General features: G+C 37.0%; 1 protein-coding gene across 2 annotated transcripts in view; it reads left to right on the forward strand.

Annotated features, from left to right (window-relative positions):
• Positions 1-412: 412 nt before the first annotated feature.
• Positions 413-23,844, forward strand: part of tmem161b (transmembrane protein 161B) — a 28,404-nt gene continuing 4,972 nt past the window's right edge. Inside the window, exons 1-11 of one of the 2 annotated variants that reach the window (XM_066711877.1) lie at positions 413-651; positions 8,570-8,678; positions 9,190-9,273; positions 11,000-11,097; positions 11,367-11,523; positions 17,455-17,606; positions 18,660-18,720; positions 18,838-18,978; positions 20,861-20,974; positions 21,835-22,009; positions 23,533-23,629. In XM_066711877.1, coding sequence (XP_066567974.1) covers positions 564-651; positions 8,570-8,678; positions 9,190-9,273; positions 11,000-11,097; positions 11,367-11,523; positions 17,455-17,606; positions 18,660-18,720; positions 18,838-18,978; positions 20,861-20,974; positions 21,835-22,009; positions 23,533-23,629 — 1,276 coding nt within the window. In that variant the 5' untranslated portion in view covers positions 413-563. The remainder of the gene's footprint in view (positions 652-8,569; positions 8,679-9,189; positions 9,274-10,999; positions 11,098-11,366; positions 11,524-17,454; positions 17,607-18,659; positions 18,721-18,837; positions 18,979-20,860; positions 20,975-21,834; positions 22,010-23,532; positions 23,630-23,844) is intronic. The other variant, XM_066711878.1, reaches the window with a different exon arrangement.

Below are 23,844 nucleotides of genomic sequence, written 5' to 3' on the forward strand. Positions count from 1 at the left end.
AGTCGAATAGCGCACCGCAGATCGGTCTAGATGTCATTATGCCTGTATCAAAAGCATGACCAGTGCTTTTCCAGACATTACACAGAAAGGACCGCAAACAGTTAACCCAGCAGCCGAGTGACGTGCGTGCTCACCTCTGTGCAGCCGCAGAGACAGCACTGCCGGCTGCAGGAAAGCGTGGTCCTTTCATTTCCCTAATGCACCCAACACAAATGCCTGAAAACGCCTTAAATAAACACATTCTCCCGGAGATTTGGGGGATTCACACGTTTTTATCACCAATGATATGTAATGCTTGAATAGTTATATTATTATGATCTGTGGGATACTTTTTAACGGATAAGTGTCTTTCATTCTCGCTTGCTATCAGGCGAAAAGAGCAGACAGCTTCTTACTGAGGGTCCTAGCGTGACCTCTACAGCAGTTGAAAACAGTAAGGAGCAGAGCTGGGCTGAATCAATTGTGGCCAGTGCTGTATGATTGTGATAATTACGGCGGGGGTAGGTTGTGTTGGTTAAGTCAAAGTTATTATTTGCAAATATCAACAACATCAAGAAGGCTTTATGTGCTCCGAGCCGCTGGATTTCCGACTCGGGGTGTTCAGTAAGACAGCTGGCGTGAAACAGTTGAGTCCTACACTGCTTCAACATGGTGAGTATGCAGGGCACATACACCTGAGTGCAGAAGCCAGGTTTTAGTAAGGGTATAATTGGTGGTCATTCTGCTGCTTAAAACACATAAAAGTGTCTTGCAAGAGACAGAAATTGGGTATTATTGATGGTGTCCTTGAATTACAGTGTTAAATCCCGCATCTGTGCGCCTCTGGGATCCGTGCAAAGGGAAGAGCACAGGTGTGTTCCTGGTCCATCCATTGTACCTGCGGTCTGCTGTCTGACCTCAGTCTGCCCTACAGACATGACCTGCGATACCTTACTTCGCTTTAACTTTTTACTTTCTCGCTTAATTATTATATTAAATCAAATTATTGACGATTCACATCACAGTAAATATAATGATTCAATAATTATTGGCACTATATTTACTGACACTTGAATAATTCACGCTATGAGGTGTTGTCATCTTATTTGTATTAACCTATTTTATTTAATACCCTGATCTTGATTTGAATCACTGCTTTACTTTCCATCTAACTTTCTACTACCTGTTAGATAACCGAACTCTACCTACTAAGCCTACATGTACAACCTTGATATTCAACCTTTAGTAAAAGTGTTGCAGGGAAGCTAGAGCCTTTTTAAATCATACAACTCTACAGGTTTCAGGTAATAAGTCAATAAACGTGGTGAAGACAGACATAAACGTGTGTGTTTTAGCTAAAAGCACTAGGCTTGGACAATTTGTTAAGCAACATTCCTATTAGTTGTGGTATGAATGCCCATTTTCTGCAAACCATAATCATCAAATCGTTAAATATAGGTGTCAGTCTTTTCTGTAAGACTCACACAACCAAAGATGTCTTGTTTGGCATGTCATCAAGGACCTGTTAGATCTGATATGCTTTTTTAATGTGTGTTGCAGAAAATGTTAAAAGGTGTTTCAGGTTGCTAACAGGAGTTTGTCACACATCTGTGAAGCACCTGGGCAGCAGTGTGGAGTAGTGCTCAGGGCTCTGGGTCATGGCTTCAATCCCACATGGGTGACACTGCTGTTGTACCCTTGAGCAAGAAACATTACCTGGATTGCTCCAGTACAACTCCAGCTGTATACATGGGTAATTGTATGTATACTAATATTATTATAATAATGTGGATATAAGACTAGATCTAAGAACACAGTATTTAAATGGTAGGAGATGCCAAGGAAGACTTGGTGCACTACCTTAGTTGGTCCTAATCTGGAATGCTTTTTTCAGCTTTGGGCACCACAGTGTGAAAACTAGCCTCTAGTGTGAAGAAGTAGCCTCTCCACCAGTATTTGGCCCCTGTTTTGTTTGAATCATAAACCAGTAAGGTAGTGATGCTATTCTACACTTGTCACTCTCTGGAAGCTCATATTGCCCATGTATTGCTTCCTGATGTGTGCCACTATAGATCTGATACTTTTCAGCATTACACTCAAGTGTTCATGGGTTTCTCAAGGAACAGGCCAAGAAACCATTTTGGCTCCACCTCACAGACAGGATGGGTTTTTCCCCAGAGCCACTGTGGCTGCCACCACCGTGATTCCTCAGGGTCCTAAAGACCACAGTTTCTCTTTAGGAATCTAAGCTGAAATTTGATTGGCCCATGTCCCATACTTTATGGAAGTTTAAATGATGAATATCGAGAGAGAACATTACCTTATTGAAGCATGTATAGTTTCATTTTAATCAAACTAAGAAAGTCAGTGAATATGGCAGAAGTATTTTTTTTCCAAAAATGCAACATGGCTTCCAAGATCTGAGAAAATGACTTGCCAAATGACAAATCTAAATCACATTCATATGACGCAGCCTGGACACCAAACCATGTGACCAATCCACTTAATTCCAACAAATCTAAATCTAGGCCATCAGCTTGTGAGTTATGTGTCAGGTGTGTAAAACATTGTGAAGGCGTGATTCATGAAATGGTTGTTCTGACGCCAGGTGGGCAATTCCCACCAAAAATACAGATGAATAAAGATGCAACCACCACCATGATACACCTAACGCCACCTTGCCTATCAGACAATAGTAACGAATTCCATTGTTCAAACAAACCAACAACCCAATTAATTTTTTAGTTAGTTAAGAAAGTTCTAATGGGTTCAGACAAGAAGATTTTTGTAAACTTTAGAAAATGCCCATTTAACACAATGTGGCAGCTGTACTATGTGACATGTCAATCATTTTCAACAAAAGTTTCTTAATATGTTTACAAGTGTGGTAAGTTTAATTACTTTTGAAGTATTTGTGTGAGTTTCAGAGGCTTTGGAAGTTCTGGCAGAATAGTAATAATTAAAAACTAAAAATAGGTATATATTACCTTCAGTGCTAGACTACATAATAACATATATTCCCTTTCCACTCAGAGTTAAGTCTGAGCCTAGTGTTAACCCTAGATTTAGTACAAGGTATTCAAATCTCAGCATTTGTTCAGTACCTCTGCTATACATACTGCAGTGATATTACAAAATGTACAAATCCTGAGTATTTTGGTTGAAAATTATTTGCATTTTACTTCCATTACCATATGTATTAAAATGTAGCTTTCAGTACAGTAATGCTGTGTCAGCATGACATCAAGTGGCAGGGGAAAAAAAATAAGATTAGATCATAAAAATGCATGGTCAAGAGAAACCGTAAAACACCTACCTTTTCACCTGCATTTCTTGTTTCTCAGTGTATGTTTTATTACCTTATTTCTTTACACAGTATAACTATTTCCATTCCTGATAATAAAGGTGGGATAGATTGTCATACGCCAGAATAAGGTAAAGCCTACAGATGATGCTTATTTATGTATTCCAAATCATCTAGCCGGGTTAGCTGAGTTTGATGATGGATCTTAAGGGGATTTGGTTTTACCGGCACAACAAGAGGTAATAATGATGCATGCAGAATACCAATATGCACTACAGCATTCCCTCTTCAAAGAGTTATATGATCTTCAACCGAGTTTTGTGAGGATAAATGTGTTGTTGTAGCATGTTGATGTAAGCAAGATCTGAAGTAGTGATTCAGTAGTGATGTTCAGCCATTTTTGGTCTAAGGCCAGTTTGTATTGCGTAGATGTAGACTAGTCAAATACATGTAAATGCAAATGACTTAATACTGTTAAAATGTACAATTGGAAATGTCATCTCTTGACTACCAAAACCAAATACAAAGGTCAACCTATAACTTACCAAATGCGTTTCAGATACTTCCAACCAGCAGCCATTCATTGATTCATTGAAGTCGACACAAACGTTAGTACAGTTTCAGCTGGTTTCACAGACCTTGATTAACACTAGTTTTGGACAACTCTACATACAATTCTGTTGCATACTTCTAAATTAGTGCTGATACAAGTCTGTGAAAGCAGCCCTTTATTTTACTGTAATTAATTTGACAGGCCTTAATCCAAGGTGGTGGATGGGGGATACACCAACATAAACACAGTAATCTTATAATTAATGGTATTCGTACTGAGAACAACCTGAAAAAGTTCCACGTCTGTAAAGTTTACACCAATTGCTCATGAAGGTTAGATATGTGACTGTCCTTTGTTTCCAGGGCCTTAAGTTTTGTATATGAAGAAAAACATCATAAACTAGAATCAGCATGAAGAATCAAATCAAAATGTTGACATAAGATGCTGTAAGTTTGAGTGCAGTTGCACATTTGGAAGACCGGATTTGCACAGAGAAATTGGTTGTAATTATACCTTCAGCAGTTTTATTTTCTATTTGCTTTAAAGAGATTCATACATTTCATGACAAAGCACTGGTGGTGTTTGTGCTCAAGTGATATTTCTCAGTGGGACAGCGTTCCTTTAATGTGTTGCCAGACACCTTATTTCTGAAGTTTGCACGGTCTAGCATATTTCTTTAAATAAACTTTGTTCTTCACCTTTCTTAATTATGAATTTATTACCATTGTGGGTATTGTAAATTTTTAAGAAGGGGGTTAAATTGACAGTTTGAGCTGCAACTTCATGGTTCAAATATGAAGTAACTTGACACACGCAATAAAACACCTCCTATGCTTAGATATGTGCACAGGCCCTGAGTATATACTATCTTTAATCCAGACATGGTGTCACGCAGTATCTTGTGGAGGGGGGAGGGGGGGGGGGAGGGGTCAATTTTTTTAAGTAGGCCACTGCAGCAAATACATTTATTGGTAGTTTCATGCTGCCTTTTCTTCCACACCATGCTCTAGAGCTGGGAGATGCTGATTGTACCACCATCAAGTTACCTGGTTACATGAATTTTTTAAGTTCCTACCAGGCAATCAGCCCCTGTCAAAACGAGATACCCCAACATTGTTATGGCCGCTGACCTATTCAAGAATGAAGCCTACAGTAGAACGATTGTGGTTTATCAGTATCACGCTGTCAAATGTCACCTTCAGCATGTTTTGTGCCTCTCCCTCCTAGCTGCAGAGCACATGTTGAAACAAGCAAGCTCCAGCTTCACAGGAGACCTCCCTCTGGCTGGGCAGATAATTAAAGTGGCCTGGTGTTTGTATGGGCCTTTGTTTCACCATATCTAATGCTGAAAGACAAGTACAGTATTGCACCTGCATTTATTGACTTACCGACTCTCTCAAACAGTTGTTCTTTATGATGTTTTCTGTTGGAGTAAGGAGCAATTCAAGGACAGTGCATTTTGAGTTTAAAGAGTAATATAGCAAATCTTCATCATTAAAAAATGTTCAATTCTATTTGTTCTAGTGTAGCATGTGTAATGCCTTTCTAAATGAACAAATGGTTGGTGGCATCTGTACAACAGAACCATCTAAAAACAGTTTCAACCCCCAAACATAATTTTTTCTTGCTTCCTTCCCTTTACCTTCTTAAAATCACCAGTATTTTTGTGCTCCTTGCACATATTTACACCTCTCTCTAGGGTAGTAATTTTATTTCATCCCCCCCATTTGATTTACTTTTTTTGTTGTTGCTGTTGAACATTGCCCTAAGATTGGAACCATAGTGTGTTGTCCCGATTCCTCCTATGTACAGGGTTGCGATCTAATGTGATGTTGGACATTTTCCAATTCACCTCCCAGGGACTTGTTTATCAGTGGACCTCCCGGCCTATTTTCCAGAACCCTACATAATCAGGACTTGGTATATCATCATGTCCTTTTACTCCAGTTCCAGGAGGAGTCTGTGATGGGTGACGGGAGACATAATACAACTTGTAAACATGTCTAACATGCTGTTAGTGGAGAAGTTAAGAATAGCATAGTAAAGTAAACTACATAATGTGTAAACAATATTTTACAAACAGAAAAACAAAGCATTTGTGTTTAGCTACATACCCATCTCTTTATGTGTAGAACAGCAGCATTCAAAACCAGTGATGTTCAAATCCTTTCATTAAATCTGCTATAAAACACACATTCTTCTTACTTAGAAACCCAAGTTTAAACAAAGGTGCAGATTTTTTTTTCCAGTCTTTCAAAATGCACATATTCAAAGTTTCTCTAGTCAATATCTAGAAACATTTTTAGACAAAATATGTAGTGCTGTAATGTGCGATTATTATTGTTTATTTACTTATTTATTTAAAATTTTTAATATATTTTTTAATGCATTAAGAGATTTCAGATACCTTTGACACAGATTTGTCTGAACCAAATTTTACTCTGAGTAACTCGCGGTTTTGAATGGAATTATAAACTAGCGAGAATGTTGTCAGATAAAGTCTGCAAGTGTCAGTTCCTGTAAGTGTTCAAAAGCTCTGCATGTGCCAATAAAACAGATGGACTCCTTTGTTATTAGTGGTATATCTATATTAGCCGAGGACACTGCTATTTTTTGCTTATGTACGGTGTTCAAATGGGCTGAATGATATTGGTTTTAGAAAGTTGGTATGTACAGAGACTGTTTTCTTGTACAGTATTGCAAAGCCAATCCAATACTGTATCCTAAACTGAATCAAAGAGGCATATATATATATATTTATTTGTTTGTTTTTAATTTACTTGAATTACAGGATTCCTAATGCTGTATGCGACTGAGTTTTAAGTAATTGTTTAACATAATATTTTGTAATCTAATCTTTTTTTTGGTTTCCCTCCCACAGTGTTCTGGTGGTTCTGGAAATTGGTAAAGCATAAGTTCAGATGTATTAAGCTTTCCTAAACCCATGACTTTTATCTGCAACGGCATAAAAATACAGATTTGAACTTCAACCGAATTATTTGAGACATTCTCCACTGTAGCTTGTGGCTTAATCTTCTTCAGCCTCCTCTTTGGATTGCAGAGCTTGGTAGTACATTCGGTATGACATATTTAGCAGCAGTATAGCAGATGGGTCTACATGGCAAAATATGACCTCTCATTTCAATTAAAACAACAGGCTTTTATTGGGTGGTTTGAAATATTACAATGTGATTGTATTGTGGTAAACTGAACCCATAGTCTTGCCACCAGAATAAGCTTTTCTCGATTTTACACAATAAGTAACAAACAGCTCCCTGGAAAATAAATGGTAGTACCTAAGGAATATGTCTCTCAATTTGTGTAATGTTCGATTATTTTAGGATTGCTCAGACATGTATGAAGAACGTAGGGAAAAAAAAATCTTAATTATTTGGCTGCTTTAGTAAATTTCCCAGATGCACTGGAGATGAAGAACTGAAATCCCTTATCTTGTACTGAAACATTCTTGCCAAAAAAAAAAACTGAAGTACAAATTAATTTATTTCAGTTATATATACTTATAGACTCCTTTTTTAAGACTGTTCTAGACTAAGTAACTATAGCTGTAAAGACCTCTTTCTAAAGAGTTATGTTTTTAATACAACATGACATGACCTCTATGGATTATTTAATCTTGCAATTCTAGATATACTGTACAAAAATGAATAATGCAAATGTCTATTTCAAGCTAAAGGTTACATTTACTATGGCTAATAGAAATGCCAGTAAATATGCTGATTCACTCTTTTTAGCGCCAATTGATTTTTTAACATACATGATTGACATGTATTTGTCAGTGTTATGGTATTAACTTTAATTGTTTATCACATATGGAATAAACATACTTGTACTGTATGCAATTTTCAGTAGCATTTTCTTGCATTTTTTCTAGATGTTTCCAGTTTTCCCAATTTTGCTTTTAATTGGGATATCCTCTTCTAATCAATAGCAGAAATCTGTTAATTCTTTTAAAATTGGTAGAACGTTTATTAATGATACTATTTCCGTTGTTTTTGCTAAAGAGAAGACTCCTACTCTAAACCGTTCTGTGTGTGGTTTGAATCAAGCACTGATACCTGTAACTCAGGGAGAAGATAGTTGATGCATTAGTATTCAAATTGTATATCGCTAAAGGTTTGAATTTGCGATTCAGTGCTTCTGGTGTCAGCGTACTTAATGTTCTCTTGGCATGTTGCCTGTCTTACGTGCCTTCCACTTTCGCTGTTAATTGAAGTTTCTAGTACATTCACAGCTTGTATGCTAGTATTACTGGTCACAGGGCCGGGTTGCAGAAAAGCTTTCTGTTCGAGCTGTTAAGGTTGTGCTCGTGCTTCTTGATATTCATCTGTGCAAGAAGCATACTTACATAATTCATCACATCAGTACTCTACTGTAGGGCTGGAAAACTGTAATAGTTGTCTAGCCCTGCAGCTGTAGAGTGAAGTTGGTTCCAGCCAAATGTTTTTAGTTAAACTAGGATTACCAATACTTCAACATGGCAAACTTCAGATATAAAAAGTACTTCTTTATGTATTAATTTTAAACCAGCCAATAGTAATGACAGGTGACTTCAGATCTTTTGACATGTTTATCTGTCGTCTGTCAATTCTGTCTCTACCTGTGTTTATTAAATACTTAAACAGTATTAACAAAGTTTCCCATTGTATGTAGATGTATGTAGTGTTGTGTAATCTCTTCTCTCTGAATTCATAATTTTTTCTCTCTTCCTCTAGGGTGTAATTGGTGTGCAGCTGGTGTTTACGATGGTAATGGCCAGTCTCATTCAGAAAATAATACCTCACTACTCCTTTGCCCGATGGCTTCTTTGCAGTGGAAGGTAAGGTAACCATCAACGCAAATTCTCTTAAGTACAAACATGCATTTGCATCACTGAATAACCATATAGAAACCTTAACATATGTTTTTATTTTCCTCTTAATTCAATGGACACATACTGTTCTGCAATACATAAGCATGGGTCAATGGTGGAATGAAGTCGATAGACCGTCACTACAGGTATAGATTGAAGCAGCTGCACTGGGGTTTAGTTCCCCTATTCACAGGTTAAAGAATTTTTCAATTGAACTTTTTCCCATTTATGCTTCACATCAGAGAGCAGTGCTGGCCAGATCCTTCCTGCTCTAGATGGCTGAAGTGCATTTCCAAGGTTCTCCATCACCTGACTGCACTTACTAGTGAGAGAACTGCACTTTAGAGAAGCCATGCACGAATCCTCCCAAGCCCACCTGTGTACTTGCCAAACCATATCATCCACAAACCTCTTACCCCCCTGCCCCTTTGATTCCCTACAAGTGCTGCTTATATAATCCACTTTTCCCATTGTGTCTTGTAGTTTGAGGTGGTACCAACATCCTACAGAAGATGAGCTTAGAAGCCTTGCTGGGAAACAACAAAAAGGAAAAAATAAAAAGGATAGGTAGGTTTGTGTACTTTGTGTGTTTTTGCATCAGCTGCAAATATGTAGATTAACTGCTGGATCTTTTATCTCATTATGTCAGGTTGTGCTACTAAGAATTACACGGTTAAGTACTTATTGATTCAAATAAATCTCTAAACAAAGCTGTTATGTCATACCGAGAAAGCAAGTGTTGTGTAAATAAGTGTTCTTGTTCAGCTCTTTTCTTCTGTTAAGAATGAATCGGACTAAACACCGTAGAGTGCATAGTTAGCAAACAAGTCCTGTATGCTTTCCATAATGTAAGGCCTAAAATAAATGGTCTTATTATTTGTATAGGTTCCAAAAACTGTCAATATATTTTCTTGTTTGCTTTTTAGGTTTTTTTTTTTTTTTTTAAATCATGGTTGCTTCCCTTAAAACATAATTATTTAATTTCTATTCCTTTTTTTTTATTGTACCTCTGTTTTAAATAAAGAGAAAAGCTCCTTTTTGAATGAGGTGCACCCAGACTGAATACACTAGGACAGTATTGTGATTGACTCAGGGCTGAGTGTCATACAGAGGTATTATGCTAAAAGAAGCTCTGCTAGCCAGTGCACATGGAGTGAACAAACACAGTGCAGAAAACCCCTACTTTAGGGAGGGTAAGAATAAAGGTTCACAAGTCCCAAGGACAGCTGGCACTCAGCTGTAGGCGCCACAGGCTTAGTGTGAAGCTGGCGTGATCTTCAACTCCTAATGACTCGTTGAGACTTTTCTGTACACTTTCCTGCTGGTCAAAATGCTTCCAACATTTATCACTGGCTTTGAGTTAGTCCAAGATAAAATATAAGAAATCTGTTACTTTTTTTTTTTTTTTGGTGCATGTTCTATCATTATTTGAACTTTGCAGAATATCAGAATGGAAAATACTTAGCTTAGCAGTAACTAACAATAAAAACGTGCCTCCTATAGCAGAGACAACAATGCAGCGGGAGAGCCATTTGTGTTGGCTGCCACACACCATCATCATGGGGCATGCCTGTAGCCTGTCGAGAGATCATTACACGTTGCAGCCGAGTGTTGTTAATGTCTAAGGTCTTTCCTCAAAGAAGTAAATAGGATGCAGTCTTAAATTAGATCAACCTAGTGTGCACTGGTTTTGTTCCTATTGGTCTTGTATGCCTAGAGCCATTTAAGACATTTAATGATCCTAAAAAAGTTAAGTGAGAGGTTTAATGTTTCAGTTCATACTAAGTAATAAACACCCCTACAGTGTAGTGGATGACTGCTGCATATGGGGTCCTTTCTCCCACAGATCTCTCGATTCCTGGGGTTGCGCTAATGACCTTCTAGTCCTCTTGTATGTGAAAACATGATTGATTTTTTTTTTTTTTGTGGCTGTTACCGGCAGGTCATTTGATGGAGAACATGCTAAAGAAATATGGTCCAAGAAAAGCATCTGATCTTTATTTCAGCATACTTTTGTCACTCGTTTCATCCGACCATTACCTGATGGAAATGGCTAATTGTCTATTTTTGTTTTATCCCAGTGTTGCTTTTGTGAAATATTGAGTTCTAGATTGTTTCTGCATCGGTTTCTCTGACTTGCTCAACAAATGGTGCTCAGGGAAATAACGCAGGATAATCTATGACCAAATGAAATGTTAGTCAGTGTGATCCAATCTGTTATTAATTAACAGATTGTTCAGTCACTTGTAAAATAGTTAACGTACAATAATTATTTCCTTGTTTTCTGTCTTAGGAAGTATAATGGGCACATTGAAATCAAACCAATGACCATTCCTAAGGACATTGATTTGCAGCTGGAGACAAAGTCAATTGCTGAAGTGGACACGCTAGGTAAGACATCTTGATTTTAGAACGCAACTCTTCTTTCTTTCTGTGGATCATTCACTGTTTCTGCCAAATTGTTTTAACAATGCATTAGAGATAATTTACTTGCCCTGTTTGTGGTTTCACTGTGGCATTGTGTTTTATCAAAGATGCAGATGTTCACAAGGTAATCTTCTTACAGCAAATGTCTCAAAACTATTTGCTCATGTCAGTCTGAATTGTATGAACTTGAGGGAGGTGCTGTGAGTTTCATAACATTCCCCCCCCCCCTCTAGCTCTACACTACTTTCCTGAGTACCAGTGGTTGGTAGACTTCACAGTTGCGGCCACAATAGTGTACCTCATTACTGAACTGTACTACAGCCTGGTGGAGCCCTCCGGTGAAATGAACATCAGCGTTGTCTGGTGCCTGCTGGTCTTAGCCTTTGTGATGTATCCTTTTTGAACAATGGTACTAGGTACTGAGTACTGGGGATTTTCATATGTCAAAGATTATTTAAAAAAAGCAAAGCTATTCATTAATTGACTTACTTTACACAGACACCTAAGGTAAAGTGAACAAGTGTATCAAAAAGAGCCTGGATATTTGTAAATGTGATTTGTAAGTAGGAAATTCAGGTCAGAAAACATGGGGTCTCAAAAAAAAGAAAAGGAAACAAGCAAGGTATTTTGTATCCTGTCAATTATCTAGTACTTTTCTCAAATGAAAAAGGTTCAGTACACTTATTATAACTCATGGTAAAGTTATTCTGTAAACCTCCATTAAATGTGAGGAATGAATGGATTAGCAATACCAGTTTATTAACTATATAGTAATTTCATCGCATGAAATTGTACATACACCCCATGGTCTCGGATACACTAGGGTAATGCCTATCATTGCTGGGCACATAATGCTTATTGTACTCCATTACTGTTGACATTTATTAGAACTTTCTTTGATTGATTAGCTTCCATGCTTTTCTGAAGTGTATATTGTTCTTCCCCAATCAAAAGTGTAGGAGGAAAAATGGGATAATGCCCCAAACCTGCTGTGTACTACATTCTATAATTAGTTAATGTCTCATCTGTGAGATTAGCATTTTTTGCTATTGGGCAAAAAGGAAAATAAGACACATTTGAAAGGGTGTTCTTAATATTCAAAGGTGCATTACTCATTTATCTGATTTAAATTGGGTGAAAGCAAACAGTTGATTCCTTGGCTTCAGGAAGTTCATACAATGTTTTTGATGTACAGCTGTCAGTCGTACCATGTCAGATCTGTTGGGGGTGAGGGGGAGAAAAACAAATTTCAAACATGGTCCTGGCATTTAAGAACATGTGAATGAAGAACATCAACTATCGATTTCTAACTGTTGCTGTAATTATGTTCCGTTCATGGGGCTGACATGGTACGTATACCATTGCTGCTGTTTGTAAATCTAAGCATTAGTTTCTAGAAAAGAGTATATACTACCAGAATGCTGTTAAGTCCCACATTTACACCCAATTTGCTAGAAATGATTTCTCAACCTTAAAATAAGTTTGTTCACTGGTGACTCAACATAGCCCAAGTCTAGACCAAAATGGAAGGCTAATTTGATCACTAAACTGAATTTTAGTGGAAAACTTTGCTAAGCTACTCCAAAGAATATTCTTAATAGCAACCTAAATGTTCTTATAATAACATTATAATCAGCCTAACACCTAAATATTATTCAGAATCTTTATTCTGAACTGTGATATTGCATTGCAGTGCCAAACCAAATCTATGTATACCATTGTACTATATCAATATATTACCTAGAGTATTTTAACCTAGAATCAAGCCAACATCAATATATGAAACTATGCCCATACAAATCTACACACCATTGAGTTAACTTGGTAGAAACTCAATCCTAGTCTTTTCTGGGGTTCTAACCCTAACAATCGCCCTGATTTCAAATGTAACTATTTTATCAGAAAACTCCAAAATGTAACTACATTACTCTGTGATGCCCTAAAAACAACCTATATATAAGTTTGCACATTTCTGTTGCAATCTGTATCCCCAATTAAATGTAATAGTGCCATATTTTCAAAATTTTCTAAAAGTGATCTTTTTATGAAACAAAATATTAAGTTATTACAGGGATGCTGATTAATGAGCATGTTACCTAGGCAACCTAATATTCAGGTTCTTTATTCTGAACTGTAATATGAGCTTTTATTAACTTGTCGAGGCTGAAGGTGAAATCTCACTGGTCGAGGTGTTCAATGCTGTTGTAGGTGCTGGATTGCAAGGTGCAGAAAATTAAACACCCCATTTTTGATGCCCTATCAGTTGATTCATATGAAAAGCCATAGAGATGTTAATAAAGCAGACTGTATTATGAACAGCCTACTTGATTTCGGCTTCATCTCAACCTCTCTGGGAATTTCCCCCTAGTTTCTGCTAAGGACATCGAGTCTACTAGATATATGCCTGTCAAATAGGCCTACAAACCTACTTCCAGGAGATATTTTAGGAACGTATTCTGTGTTGGCTGGTCAGCTGCATGACCTCCAAACAGAATAATCACCCTTTCTGCTGAGCCTCACAGTATCTGTATCATAAAAGTAAACATGCTCTTAAATATATATTCCCTGTTGTATATCGGTTCAAAACAACTGAGGATATACCCAATAGTTGAGGCTTATATTTATCAGCCCCCACTTGCACCTCTGATTTTACTAAGTAATCACTTTGTCCTCCATGTACAAAATTCCCATGCCTTCTCATTTAATCCTCTTTAGTTTCTATAATTCACAGTATTAAGAATGTGTTAGATGTTTATATACATATACATTCAGTTTTATAACTTCTGGAAAGGTTGTTTTCAGTTAGATTTATTTATTTATTTTTGGCAACAATCTGGTGTTTTGTATTAAGTGAATTCAGTAGACTGATAAACTTCATATAAAGTCTCTGATTCCACATTTTTCATTTATTTTGTGCTAGTGCAGCTACCTTGCCTTTAGAGCAGTAATCAGCACTCATGAAGCTATCTTATTAAGTAGCTGCATTTTTGTTACATTACTTTTTGTCTGCATTTTCATGTTAAAATCCTCTTTGTAAATAACCATGTATTATATTGATAAATCTATTGACTAAATAACCTATTAAAAAAAAGTTTTATTAAATGTTCAGTGAGAAACTATTCTGTTGCGACTCCCATGTGGCAGCATCACGCTTTTGTACGCTTCTTGACATGAAGATGCATTCGTTGTACTGATTATATTTGTTAAGTGTACATTTCACCCAAAGCATTGCTTATATTTTTCACTGATTTGCTACAAGCAGTATAGGCCTTAATGTGATTGAGTAGGTTGGAGTCTCTCAGATGTTTGTGTTCATGTATGTTGTGAGTGAATCTCTGATCAGCTTTATACATTGATAATAATTCCTCACTTTTCAGGAATGCCTGTGTGGAGAACAATAAGAAATCTAGAGAGAATATTTGAATGGCTTTAATATCTGAAACGCCATTCCGTTAACCTTGCTTCATTGCAGTGCTCTTACATGATGAATTTCAAAGACTTTACCCAACCTTTGTATTTGTATTCGTATTCTGAAACAATTTTTTTTGCCTTTGTACCTTGAGTTTTTAAACCGAGTATAAGGGATCACTGGAGGGGCTGATCTGCAGTAGTCACAGAGTCCGAGATAGTGATAGAAAGTGGCAAGGATTTCCACAGGCCAGAGGCAGAATATCAAAATGCTCTTTCACCCTTCGTCCCTGCTAACCCCAGGGAGCAGGAGCTCCACTTTCACTGCTGTCACAGCATCAGCAATCCAGCCCAACTATCAGTCGCTATTAAATGTGCATGTTGACACGGTGAAGTGGTAAAGAGTCTTTAATGAGCCCCATCCTCTTTATTTGTAATGGTAATGATGAGGGCTGTTTCTGTGTGCAGTAAACACGTTTATAGGCCCTCGTAAAGATGCAGCCGTCTACAAGCACTTTGCAGCCGAAAGCTCTTTCAGGAAAACATTTCAAAAGAATTTAGACTGTTTTGGGAAAATCTGTCCTTGAAAAGCAGTAACCGCGCAAATGGATAGATAGGTAGATATAGGCAAGATATTTATCTCCATGTATCGATCAATAAAAAAATACGTTCATGTGTTTAGGGGCTTAAGCTTCTGTTTGTGGACACATCTTTGTTCAGAATCAAAATGTCTTGAGTCAGGATAAAAATGTGTGTTTCATGGAACATTGGCAAACAAATTATATAAACCTTTTTTTCTTAACTTAAATCATGTATTAACGAAACTAGTAGTGCGTACTTTAACCTTTTTGGTTCAGAAACCTAAATGCTGCTAATTGGCCATACTTTTTCTGGGATGAATAGGCTTGTCTTCTAGCAATTCATATTTAAAATGTTAAAACCAAAAGAAACCTGGATTTTTCATCTCAAGATTTCCTTTTGGTGATTAAGACATTTGTTTTCTCTATTGGACATATTTGTGGAATATGTGGAAAAAGCAAATCTCGCACACAAAACAGTAGTTCCAAAAGGGCTGAGTGTTCACTGCTGGGGACTGTATATGTAGTTCCTGAATGAGGGTAACGAGGAGCAGTTTAAGTTATAGAGCTTGACATGAATTAGAATTGAGAATTAGTATATTCCTTCCTTGAAGTTGAATTATTGTACCTTGATGTATATGCAAACAATTACATTTTGTATTACATGTTCATAAATTGGCAGACTTCCATTTCTTTGAGTTTCTCATACCTTGTTTGGCTGGAGGCTGGTATCCAGTGAAGTGTATTAAACAGCTACTTTTCAGAGGGTGTAAGATTATCAAATATTAGTTGATTAACAATCCCACATGGGAAAAAGAGATTGCAGGGAGTCAGCTGAATTTAAAAAAAGAATTGTAGGCTTAGGCCTCCCTATTGAGGACACTGTGTATAAATCAGTTAAATGTTCAGAATTTTAAAAAGTGTTTAAACCACAGAGGATATGAAATCAAACTCCAGAGCTGAGTGAGTTAGTTGGTCAGGAAAGATACAATGTTTTTGTTTATATTTACTCTTTATGATAACAGGTAATGTAAAGGTAACATTAAAAAAAAAAACATGTTTTGAAAGTCTTTCCTGGTATGAGTATAATGGGATTAAGTTTATCTTTTGAGCTGTTTAATTTGCAGATCATGGAGGGTTTTACTGGGTTAAAGAGATTGTAATCACTACATACTTGCTTACAGTCATTAACAAGGTAATCCAATTACTGCCATTGAGTGGGTGCTCTTCCACAAGTCTGGTGCAGTGCTCAATCTTTCAAATTAGGCAGCACTTCTTCTGGAAGATGATCATTTCACACTGTGTTTCATGCAGAAGTGCTGACTAGTGCTATCCTGTTGTAATCTTTTGACTATCAAGCTGCTGTTGAAGTTAACATATCTTCATTCAGTTCAGTTAATGTGACATTGGAGGTTAAAAGCCTCTGGTAAATTACAGATTAGTTACTCTTGGAAAGCTCTAAAAAAAAACAAAATAACAAAAACAGGTTGAATATCCCTTACCTAAAACCTTGACGGTTTTATATAGTGTCTTATGGTTTTTGTTTCCACTTAATAGGATGTCACATCTTAAATTTCGAAATGCCATATATATTTCCTTTTTTTGTACAGTGATAAGGATTCAAAATGTTTATGTATCCACTTATGGTTATATGAAACGTGCGTCTTGCTACAGGCAAACCTAGAACTTTGCAACAGAAAAATTACCAACTTTCGATTATGAAGTTAATCGATCTGTAGGCAGGGTGCTTGGCAGTGTTGGTGAATGCGAATGCCATATCTCACAAGCAGTACAGCACACAATACGCCAGTCTCCACTGGTCATGGAGCAAGACCAGGAACATCATTTAAATACAAAGGAGGAATGCTATTCATCGCCTTTTATGTAACAAAGAAAAATAAGGCTAAAATTGAAACTTATTTTCCCTCTCGTGCAGTTAATATTTCAACAAATAGCTACTTTGTAATGTAATGGCTATGGTTGTGCTATATATATATATATATATATATATATATATATATTCGGTGTGGAAACAAAAACCAAACCATCCAAATTTGCCCTTAAGCATACACTTTGAACATCACAGAAAAAAGTAAGATGTCAGAATCTGAAACGTTGAACTCGAAATGGAAGTAATCATTGGTAAAAGAGGAGACATTTCTACAGTCGAGAGTGGTGGAGGACAATCGAGATTTTTTTTTATAAGGATTTTGTATGATTTCACGAGCTTTGGGGTCAGAGTACAAATAATTTTATGTAGCCATTTAGTAAAGTAAGATTTTATTTTTTTCGCACTGTGGTTTTGCTTGATTTCCTTAACATTTGCATTTTACAGAAAGGTGCTCTTCTCACTAACTGCCCATTACTTCAAGGTGGAAGAAGGAGGGGAGCGTTCTCTCTGCATCACGTTTGCATTTTTCTTTTTCGTGAAAGCCATGGCGATTCTGATTGTGACTGAGAATTACTTGGAGTTTGGGCTTGAAACGGGTATGTTAAACACTGAACACTTGTATGTATGGGACTGGGAGGACACATCTGAAAATGGCAGTGGAATTCAGGTCTGAGATTGGTGCGATTATATTATTCCCATTATACTAGAAATTAAAACCGTTTTCATTTTTAAACAGACCTGTATAGCAGATAGGTGGAGACGCATTAAAGTCTGAACATGCTCATGGGGATTTTGTGGACCACAAGACTGAATGGGGGCCTCAAGTTTGGTCTACCCATAACCACATCTTTCCCCACTAATGCTTTAGATCAATCATAAGAGGTTTATATAGTTGTTCAAAGTACAAAAGCTCATATAAGGACCATTTAAGATTATTTAAGTCACCAAATTGAATCCATTATTTGAACAATACACCTCATTTGCCAAATTTGACCTTTGAGAAGTCTTCAATGTAGTATCAGTGTATTTTAGTATCAATGTCCGTATTTGCTTACATCTATTTCCCCCAATTTCCGGCAGTAGAGAACTGTTTCAAGTCTGTCACAAAATCATCACAATATACATTAAAATGTATGTGTCAGAAGGACATGATTATTCTCTGAAGCCTGATTAAATCAGCGCTGGATACAATCCTGTGACCCAAGACCAATCTGAAGCCAAGGACAGGGGTCTCTCTGCTCAAGGCCAGTCGGAGCTCAATCCTCCCGAACAAGGCCAGTTTCAGCAGGATGCTCTGTGCTGAGGCGGGTGTGCCTGAATGGGAAGAATTTATGAGACAAGGCCACCCTCGCACTCTGATGCTGTGCCTTTTCAGTAGGATAAGCAGCAGGGTTAGTTTATTAGAGTTGTATACCTATAAAGCTCACAAATTAGGAAATTAAGTGTAATCAATTGATAGTGTGTGAAATCGGAGCAGGAAGCTGTTCTGTAATAATAATTATTCTGTGCCTTTAAAAAACAGGAGACTACAAGAGGGAAAAGCTATCCATTATTGTTTAATGTAAATCACACTATCGTACACATACACACACATGCATTTATTGTTTTGTTTTACTTAACTAAAACATTTTGTCCCCTCTCTTTACTAGGGTTTGCAAATTTCTCTGAAAGTGCCGTGCAGTTTCTTGAAAAGCAGGGTCTGGAATCCCAGTATGTTAATCAATATTTGTATTTGAATCCAATGTTGTCATTATTATTGTTCTTATCAATTCAATGTAAACCATCAGTGGCATTCATGACCTATTAAATTCTGTCTTTGTCTTATAGGGGACCCATATCCAAGCTTACATTCAAGCTGCTGCTAGCGCTGTTGTGTTCTCTCATCGGTGCTTTCCTAACATTTCCTGGCCTGCGTTTAGCTCAGATGCACCTTGATGCGCTGAACTTGGCAACTGCAAAAGTAACACAGTAAGTGGCCCTTGTGTCAGACCTACAGCAGAACACCGTAAGTGGGTGTTACTTATAAAAAATAAAATAAATACCAATAACCTTGGAATTGCGATCACCTTTTAATGTGGTATCTGGGTGTCTATCGGAATAAAACCAATAAGGGTTCACTGCTTTTTGCACATTACTTTTCAGATGGATTCTGAAATAAAGATAACACAAATAAAGAATCCAATAAATTAAATTCCTTATGATACTTTATTGTATTTATTGTAGGTCAGACAAAAATATATGTATGACTTTCAGATATTAAAATAAAATACATTTGCCACCTATTTTGGTCGTAGGTCCAAAAAATAAAAGCAACCAAAAAGTTGAGCAGACTATTTTCAAAACCTTTATATCTGACCAGTCTTATTGTAAATAAAGATGTTTGGTAATGTGTATTATTATCCCTTAGACTGAAGAGTTCACATCAGACCTCATGACAAACTCCTCTGAGTTTCATTAGTCAGTATTCAGCATCATCTGCCATGTACTTTGTGAAATGTTGTTTACTAGTATTTACTCTACCCAGTCTTGTTTTCTGGGTCAGTTTTCTGATTTAATATTCCTGATGTTTTATGAAATAAGCGCGGCATTGCCTGACTTTGAAGATGCATTTCCCAGTTGCTCGCCTCTGAAGAGGAAGTTGGGCTTGATGAGGGAATCTTGGATGAGGATGGTGGGGGACGGAGACATAATAAATAAATAAATAGCAGTTTGATTATTTTAAATTGTTGAAAATGTGGTGAAGAGGGCCAAGTGGTGAATGATGGTGTGGATTGGTTATTGATTTGATTTCTATATTTAAAATGTACACCCTATCCAAAGGTACCAAAACATTTTGCCTTCAACACTCCATAAACTGTTCTTGTGGATACTTTTGAAATGGGATATTAAACAGTACAGAGCACAAGATTATTTTTCTGCTGGACCTGGTTTCCATTTCACCTCACCTTAGGTGGTACAAATAAGATGCATGGCCTGGTAGCAGCATATAGCGAAAGATAATCCACTTCGGGATGACAAGCATCCATAACCCATTCACCTTTGGGTGGTGGCTTACAAGGCCCGGTGTCCCTGGCTGGATTACTTTTCCCAATCCCTTGCTCACCCAGATATGGTGTTACTCTTTCTTGAAAACCATTTATGTCAGTCTCTCTCTGCCGGAATGACAAATCATGTTGTTGTTTCCCCATTGAAAATAATATCTATTAGGTTGATATTTTTTGTTTTTAATACAATATTTAGTTAATATTATTAAATTATAGTGTATTGAAATCATATATCTTGAATATGTTAGCAAAAACATTTTAACACCTGTATTATTATATGTTACAAACCCTCACTGAGTTATGAGTAAATGCATCTAAAATCTCTGGTTGCTATTTAAAGTTTAAATGGGACCGCTCAGGATTATTTAAATGCCTTTTATTTCTCCAATGGCAAGCAGTCCCCAGAGTTTTAAACCTCTGCAAACCAATTCAGTGTAGGTTACTGAGCTAGGCACAGGCAGACAAAAATATAGTTGTCCTTAAACTGCATATTAATCTCCTGGTGGTTTTATTCCTTATGGACTTAAAGCGCAGATCAACTTGTAGCTGCTGTTACTGTATGATTATTTCATTTGCTCAAATGGTTTAGTTTGTTCATTGTGATTTCATCATATGCTTTGTAATCCAGTTGTTGACCAAACCATTATTTAAAAGCTGCTGTATAGATTTCCATCATTTTACATCAGTACTTTATGGGTGTTCGATTTGTTTTTGTTTTGAACCCACATGTGAAGAAATGGTGGTTGAAGCCTATATTGAATGTATTGCCTTGAAATGAATTGCACTCCGTGTTTTTCTTTCATCAGGACCTTACTACATATTAACTTCTTGGCTCCTCTAATTATGGTTCTCCTGTGGGTAAAGCCGATCACCAAGGACTACATAATGAACCCAACCCTGGGTAAAGAAAGTGTGCCTTTGTGAGTTTCTTTAAGAAAACCAATACAAAAAAATAAAAAAAGTTATAGATTTTTGCCAAACAAAATTACATTTACTTTTTTTTCCTCTTTCCAAAAGAGGTTGATTGTTGATTACATAGGCTGCGTTCACGACATATAGATTTTCCTGAGACATTCTTCACGTACTTTGCGGTAAACCTGTCCAAGTTTGTCATGTGCGTGAACTCTGAAGGTCAAAAGGTCACACCTGGCTTAAAATTCTAAAAATAATTTTTCCTGTGAATGATATAGTAGGTACAATAATATAATAAATCTGTGAATTCTTTTTTCATATATTTTATTAAGGGATTACTTTAGATTGATACGTGAAACATTGCAATAAATTACTTTGAATGTTGCTTTGATGTTTATATGATTAAGTGCATTTTAGATCATTCATTAGAATTTCTCTCAGTGCTGGCTCCATTTAATTAGTCCGCTCTGCAAAGCGGTCCATGCAACATTTGCACAGACCTTGACATCAGGCACAGACTCCCAGCTGCAATCTAGCCGGCGAAACTGTCGTGAACGCAGCCATAGTCATGTTAACATAGTTTCATAGTTAACGTACCTAGATTCCTGGAACCCATTAAGACATGACCAATTTTCCAGTCACTTTCTCATTAACATTTGTGTCTACTCTTTCTATTTGTTATGTATAAAATCAAAGGTTAGTAAGAAGTTTATATTTTGCTTAATGCATTGATTACGCCATAAAATAAGTCTGTTAACCTCAAATCTGCAAAACAAAATCCAGTTCTTTGAGCTCTAAACTCTTATTTCGATTTGATAACATTTTTCCTGTGCGATACAAATTCAAGCTTGTTGTTCCCGTTGTCCAGAATGACCGAGAGCACCTATGACACGCTGCGGCTCTGGGTAATTATCCTGCTCTGCGTCCTGCGGCTGGCAATGATGCGGCACCATTTGCAAGCCTACCTGAACCTGGCGCAGAAGTGTGTGGACCAGATGAAGAAAGAGGCTGGCAGGATCAGCACTGTGGAGCTGCAGAAGATGGTAGGAATCGAGAGTGGCTTGTTGGGTGGCCCTGAGACTGCTGAACTGTGCAAACCTGAGGAATTGCACTTTTGGTTTTAGCAGGATAGCAGTTGTGACGCACCAATAACTGTGTGACTTAGCATGGACTGCCCTATTTTATTTGCACCTTTATAATCTGGTCAGACACTTTGCACCCAGTGAATTGAATCAGTCAGCCAACCTTGATTAGATTATTGTACTGTTATGATTTTTTACTATAAAGTGTTTTTTCATTTTCTTTTTTTCTTTCAGAAGCCCATAATGGGCAGCCCCTGCTAGAGATCAAAAACCTCCTTATTCAAATGCACAGACACTAAAAAAAGTCTGAGCTAACTTGTACAATGTTTGATGTTGTAACTCATAAATGCGGCACTCTGGATGCACAGTATACAATGCCTACTCCTAATAACTGAGAAAAAAGTGTTTCCTTTTAACCTCAAGCTTTATAGTTGCCTGTTTCTAGGTCTGTTTAACCCCCATACAGTGTGGTTTATTCTTTACATCTCTTATGTCTTGTTGTGGATTCCACTAGACGTGATTTTCTAGAAAATAATTGTCCTACACTTAATATTGTTTACATGTATTTTTCAGGATTTTGGTTTGTGGATACAGTGAATGGTCAAGAGTTAATCTGCAGTTGGTGGATGTTTTTATGTAAATATTCAAAAGAAAGGCTTGTGATTTTTACACTACCAGTCAAAAGTTTTAGAACATCTCCCATTTTTCCAGTTTTTATTGAAATGTATGTAGTTTAATGTCTTAATGTACTATCAAATTAAAGCATAGAACAAATTAACGTGGAATAGTTTTAACCAAATTTAACCCCTTAAGCTGACAAGGGCACCAGGGTACTCTTAAATGGGCACCAAATCTGTGTACTTCTCTTGAATCCCATGTGTACTCTTCACTCTTGTGTTTGCCAAGTGTTTGGTATTCCATGAAAGATGAGACTCTGAAACGAAGTGAAGCATTCTCTGTGCGTTTACCCCCCGGGCTCTGAATGACGGCGGGTGACACGGAAACTGTGAATCCGATGTGTCTGAGAATGAAACATGCTGGTAGCCAAGAGAATAAGCTTTCAAATGATGTGTGCATTTTAGGAATACAGTGTAACTTCTATGCACAGGAGCTGCATGTAACACTGCCAAATAATGTTTAAGAGGGTGTAGTAACACAGTATATAACTCTGAAATGTACATTATTTTTTGGTAACCTAAACTTTTATTTAACCTCTGGCAGTTTACCACTTACCTTTGTACCATTTCAGGTTATTCACTGGACTTGAACTGCTTACATTTCAATAAAAACTGGAAAATTGGGGGTGTTCTAAAACTTTTTACTGGTAGTATATCTATTGGCAAATTAAAAATTCAATATAAGAAGTGCAATCTGTGACTGGGACTTAATCAATTGCTGTTTGAAAGTGTCTCAAGCCAGCCCAGATGGATGTTGTCCATTTCTCCTGCAAGTTGATTGTCTAACATTAGTTTTGTCTTCCCTAGGTTGCTCGAGTGTTTTATTACTTGTGTGTGATAGCACTTCAGTATGTGGCTCCTCTGGTGATGTTGCTTCACACAACATTGCTACTAAAAACATTAGGTGAGTGTTTAGGCCTTCTTTAAATCTGGATGCGACATCACATTGGCACTGGGCTAAAGGTCAATGTTAATCAATGTAGATGGTCAGAATATTAACCTTGCTTAATATTAAAATTGCACTGTAAGGTCCTATTCTAAGTTGCCATGTGTGTAGTAGTTTTAAAAAGCATTTCTAAAATTGTCTTGCTTTGCCTCACTGACAGAAAAAAGCCTCTG

The sequence above is a fragment of the Amia ocellicauda genome, chromosome 8, assembly GCF_036373705.1.
Source record: "Amia ocellicauda isolate fAmiCal2 chromosome 8, fAmiCal2.hap1, whole genome shotgun sequence".
NCBI classification, from domain to species: Eukaryota; Metazoa; Chordata; class Actinopteri; order Amiiformes; family Amiidae; genus Amia; species Amia ocellicauda.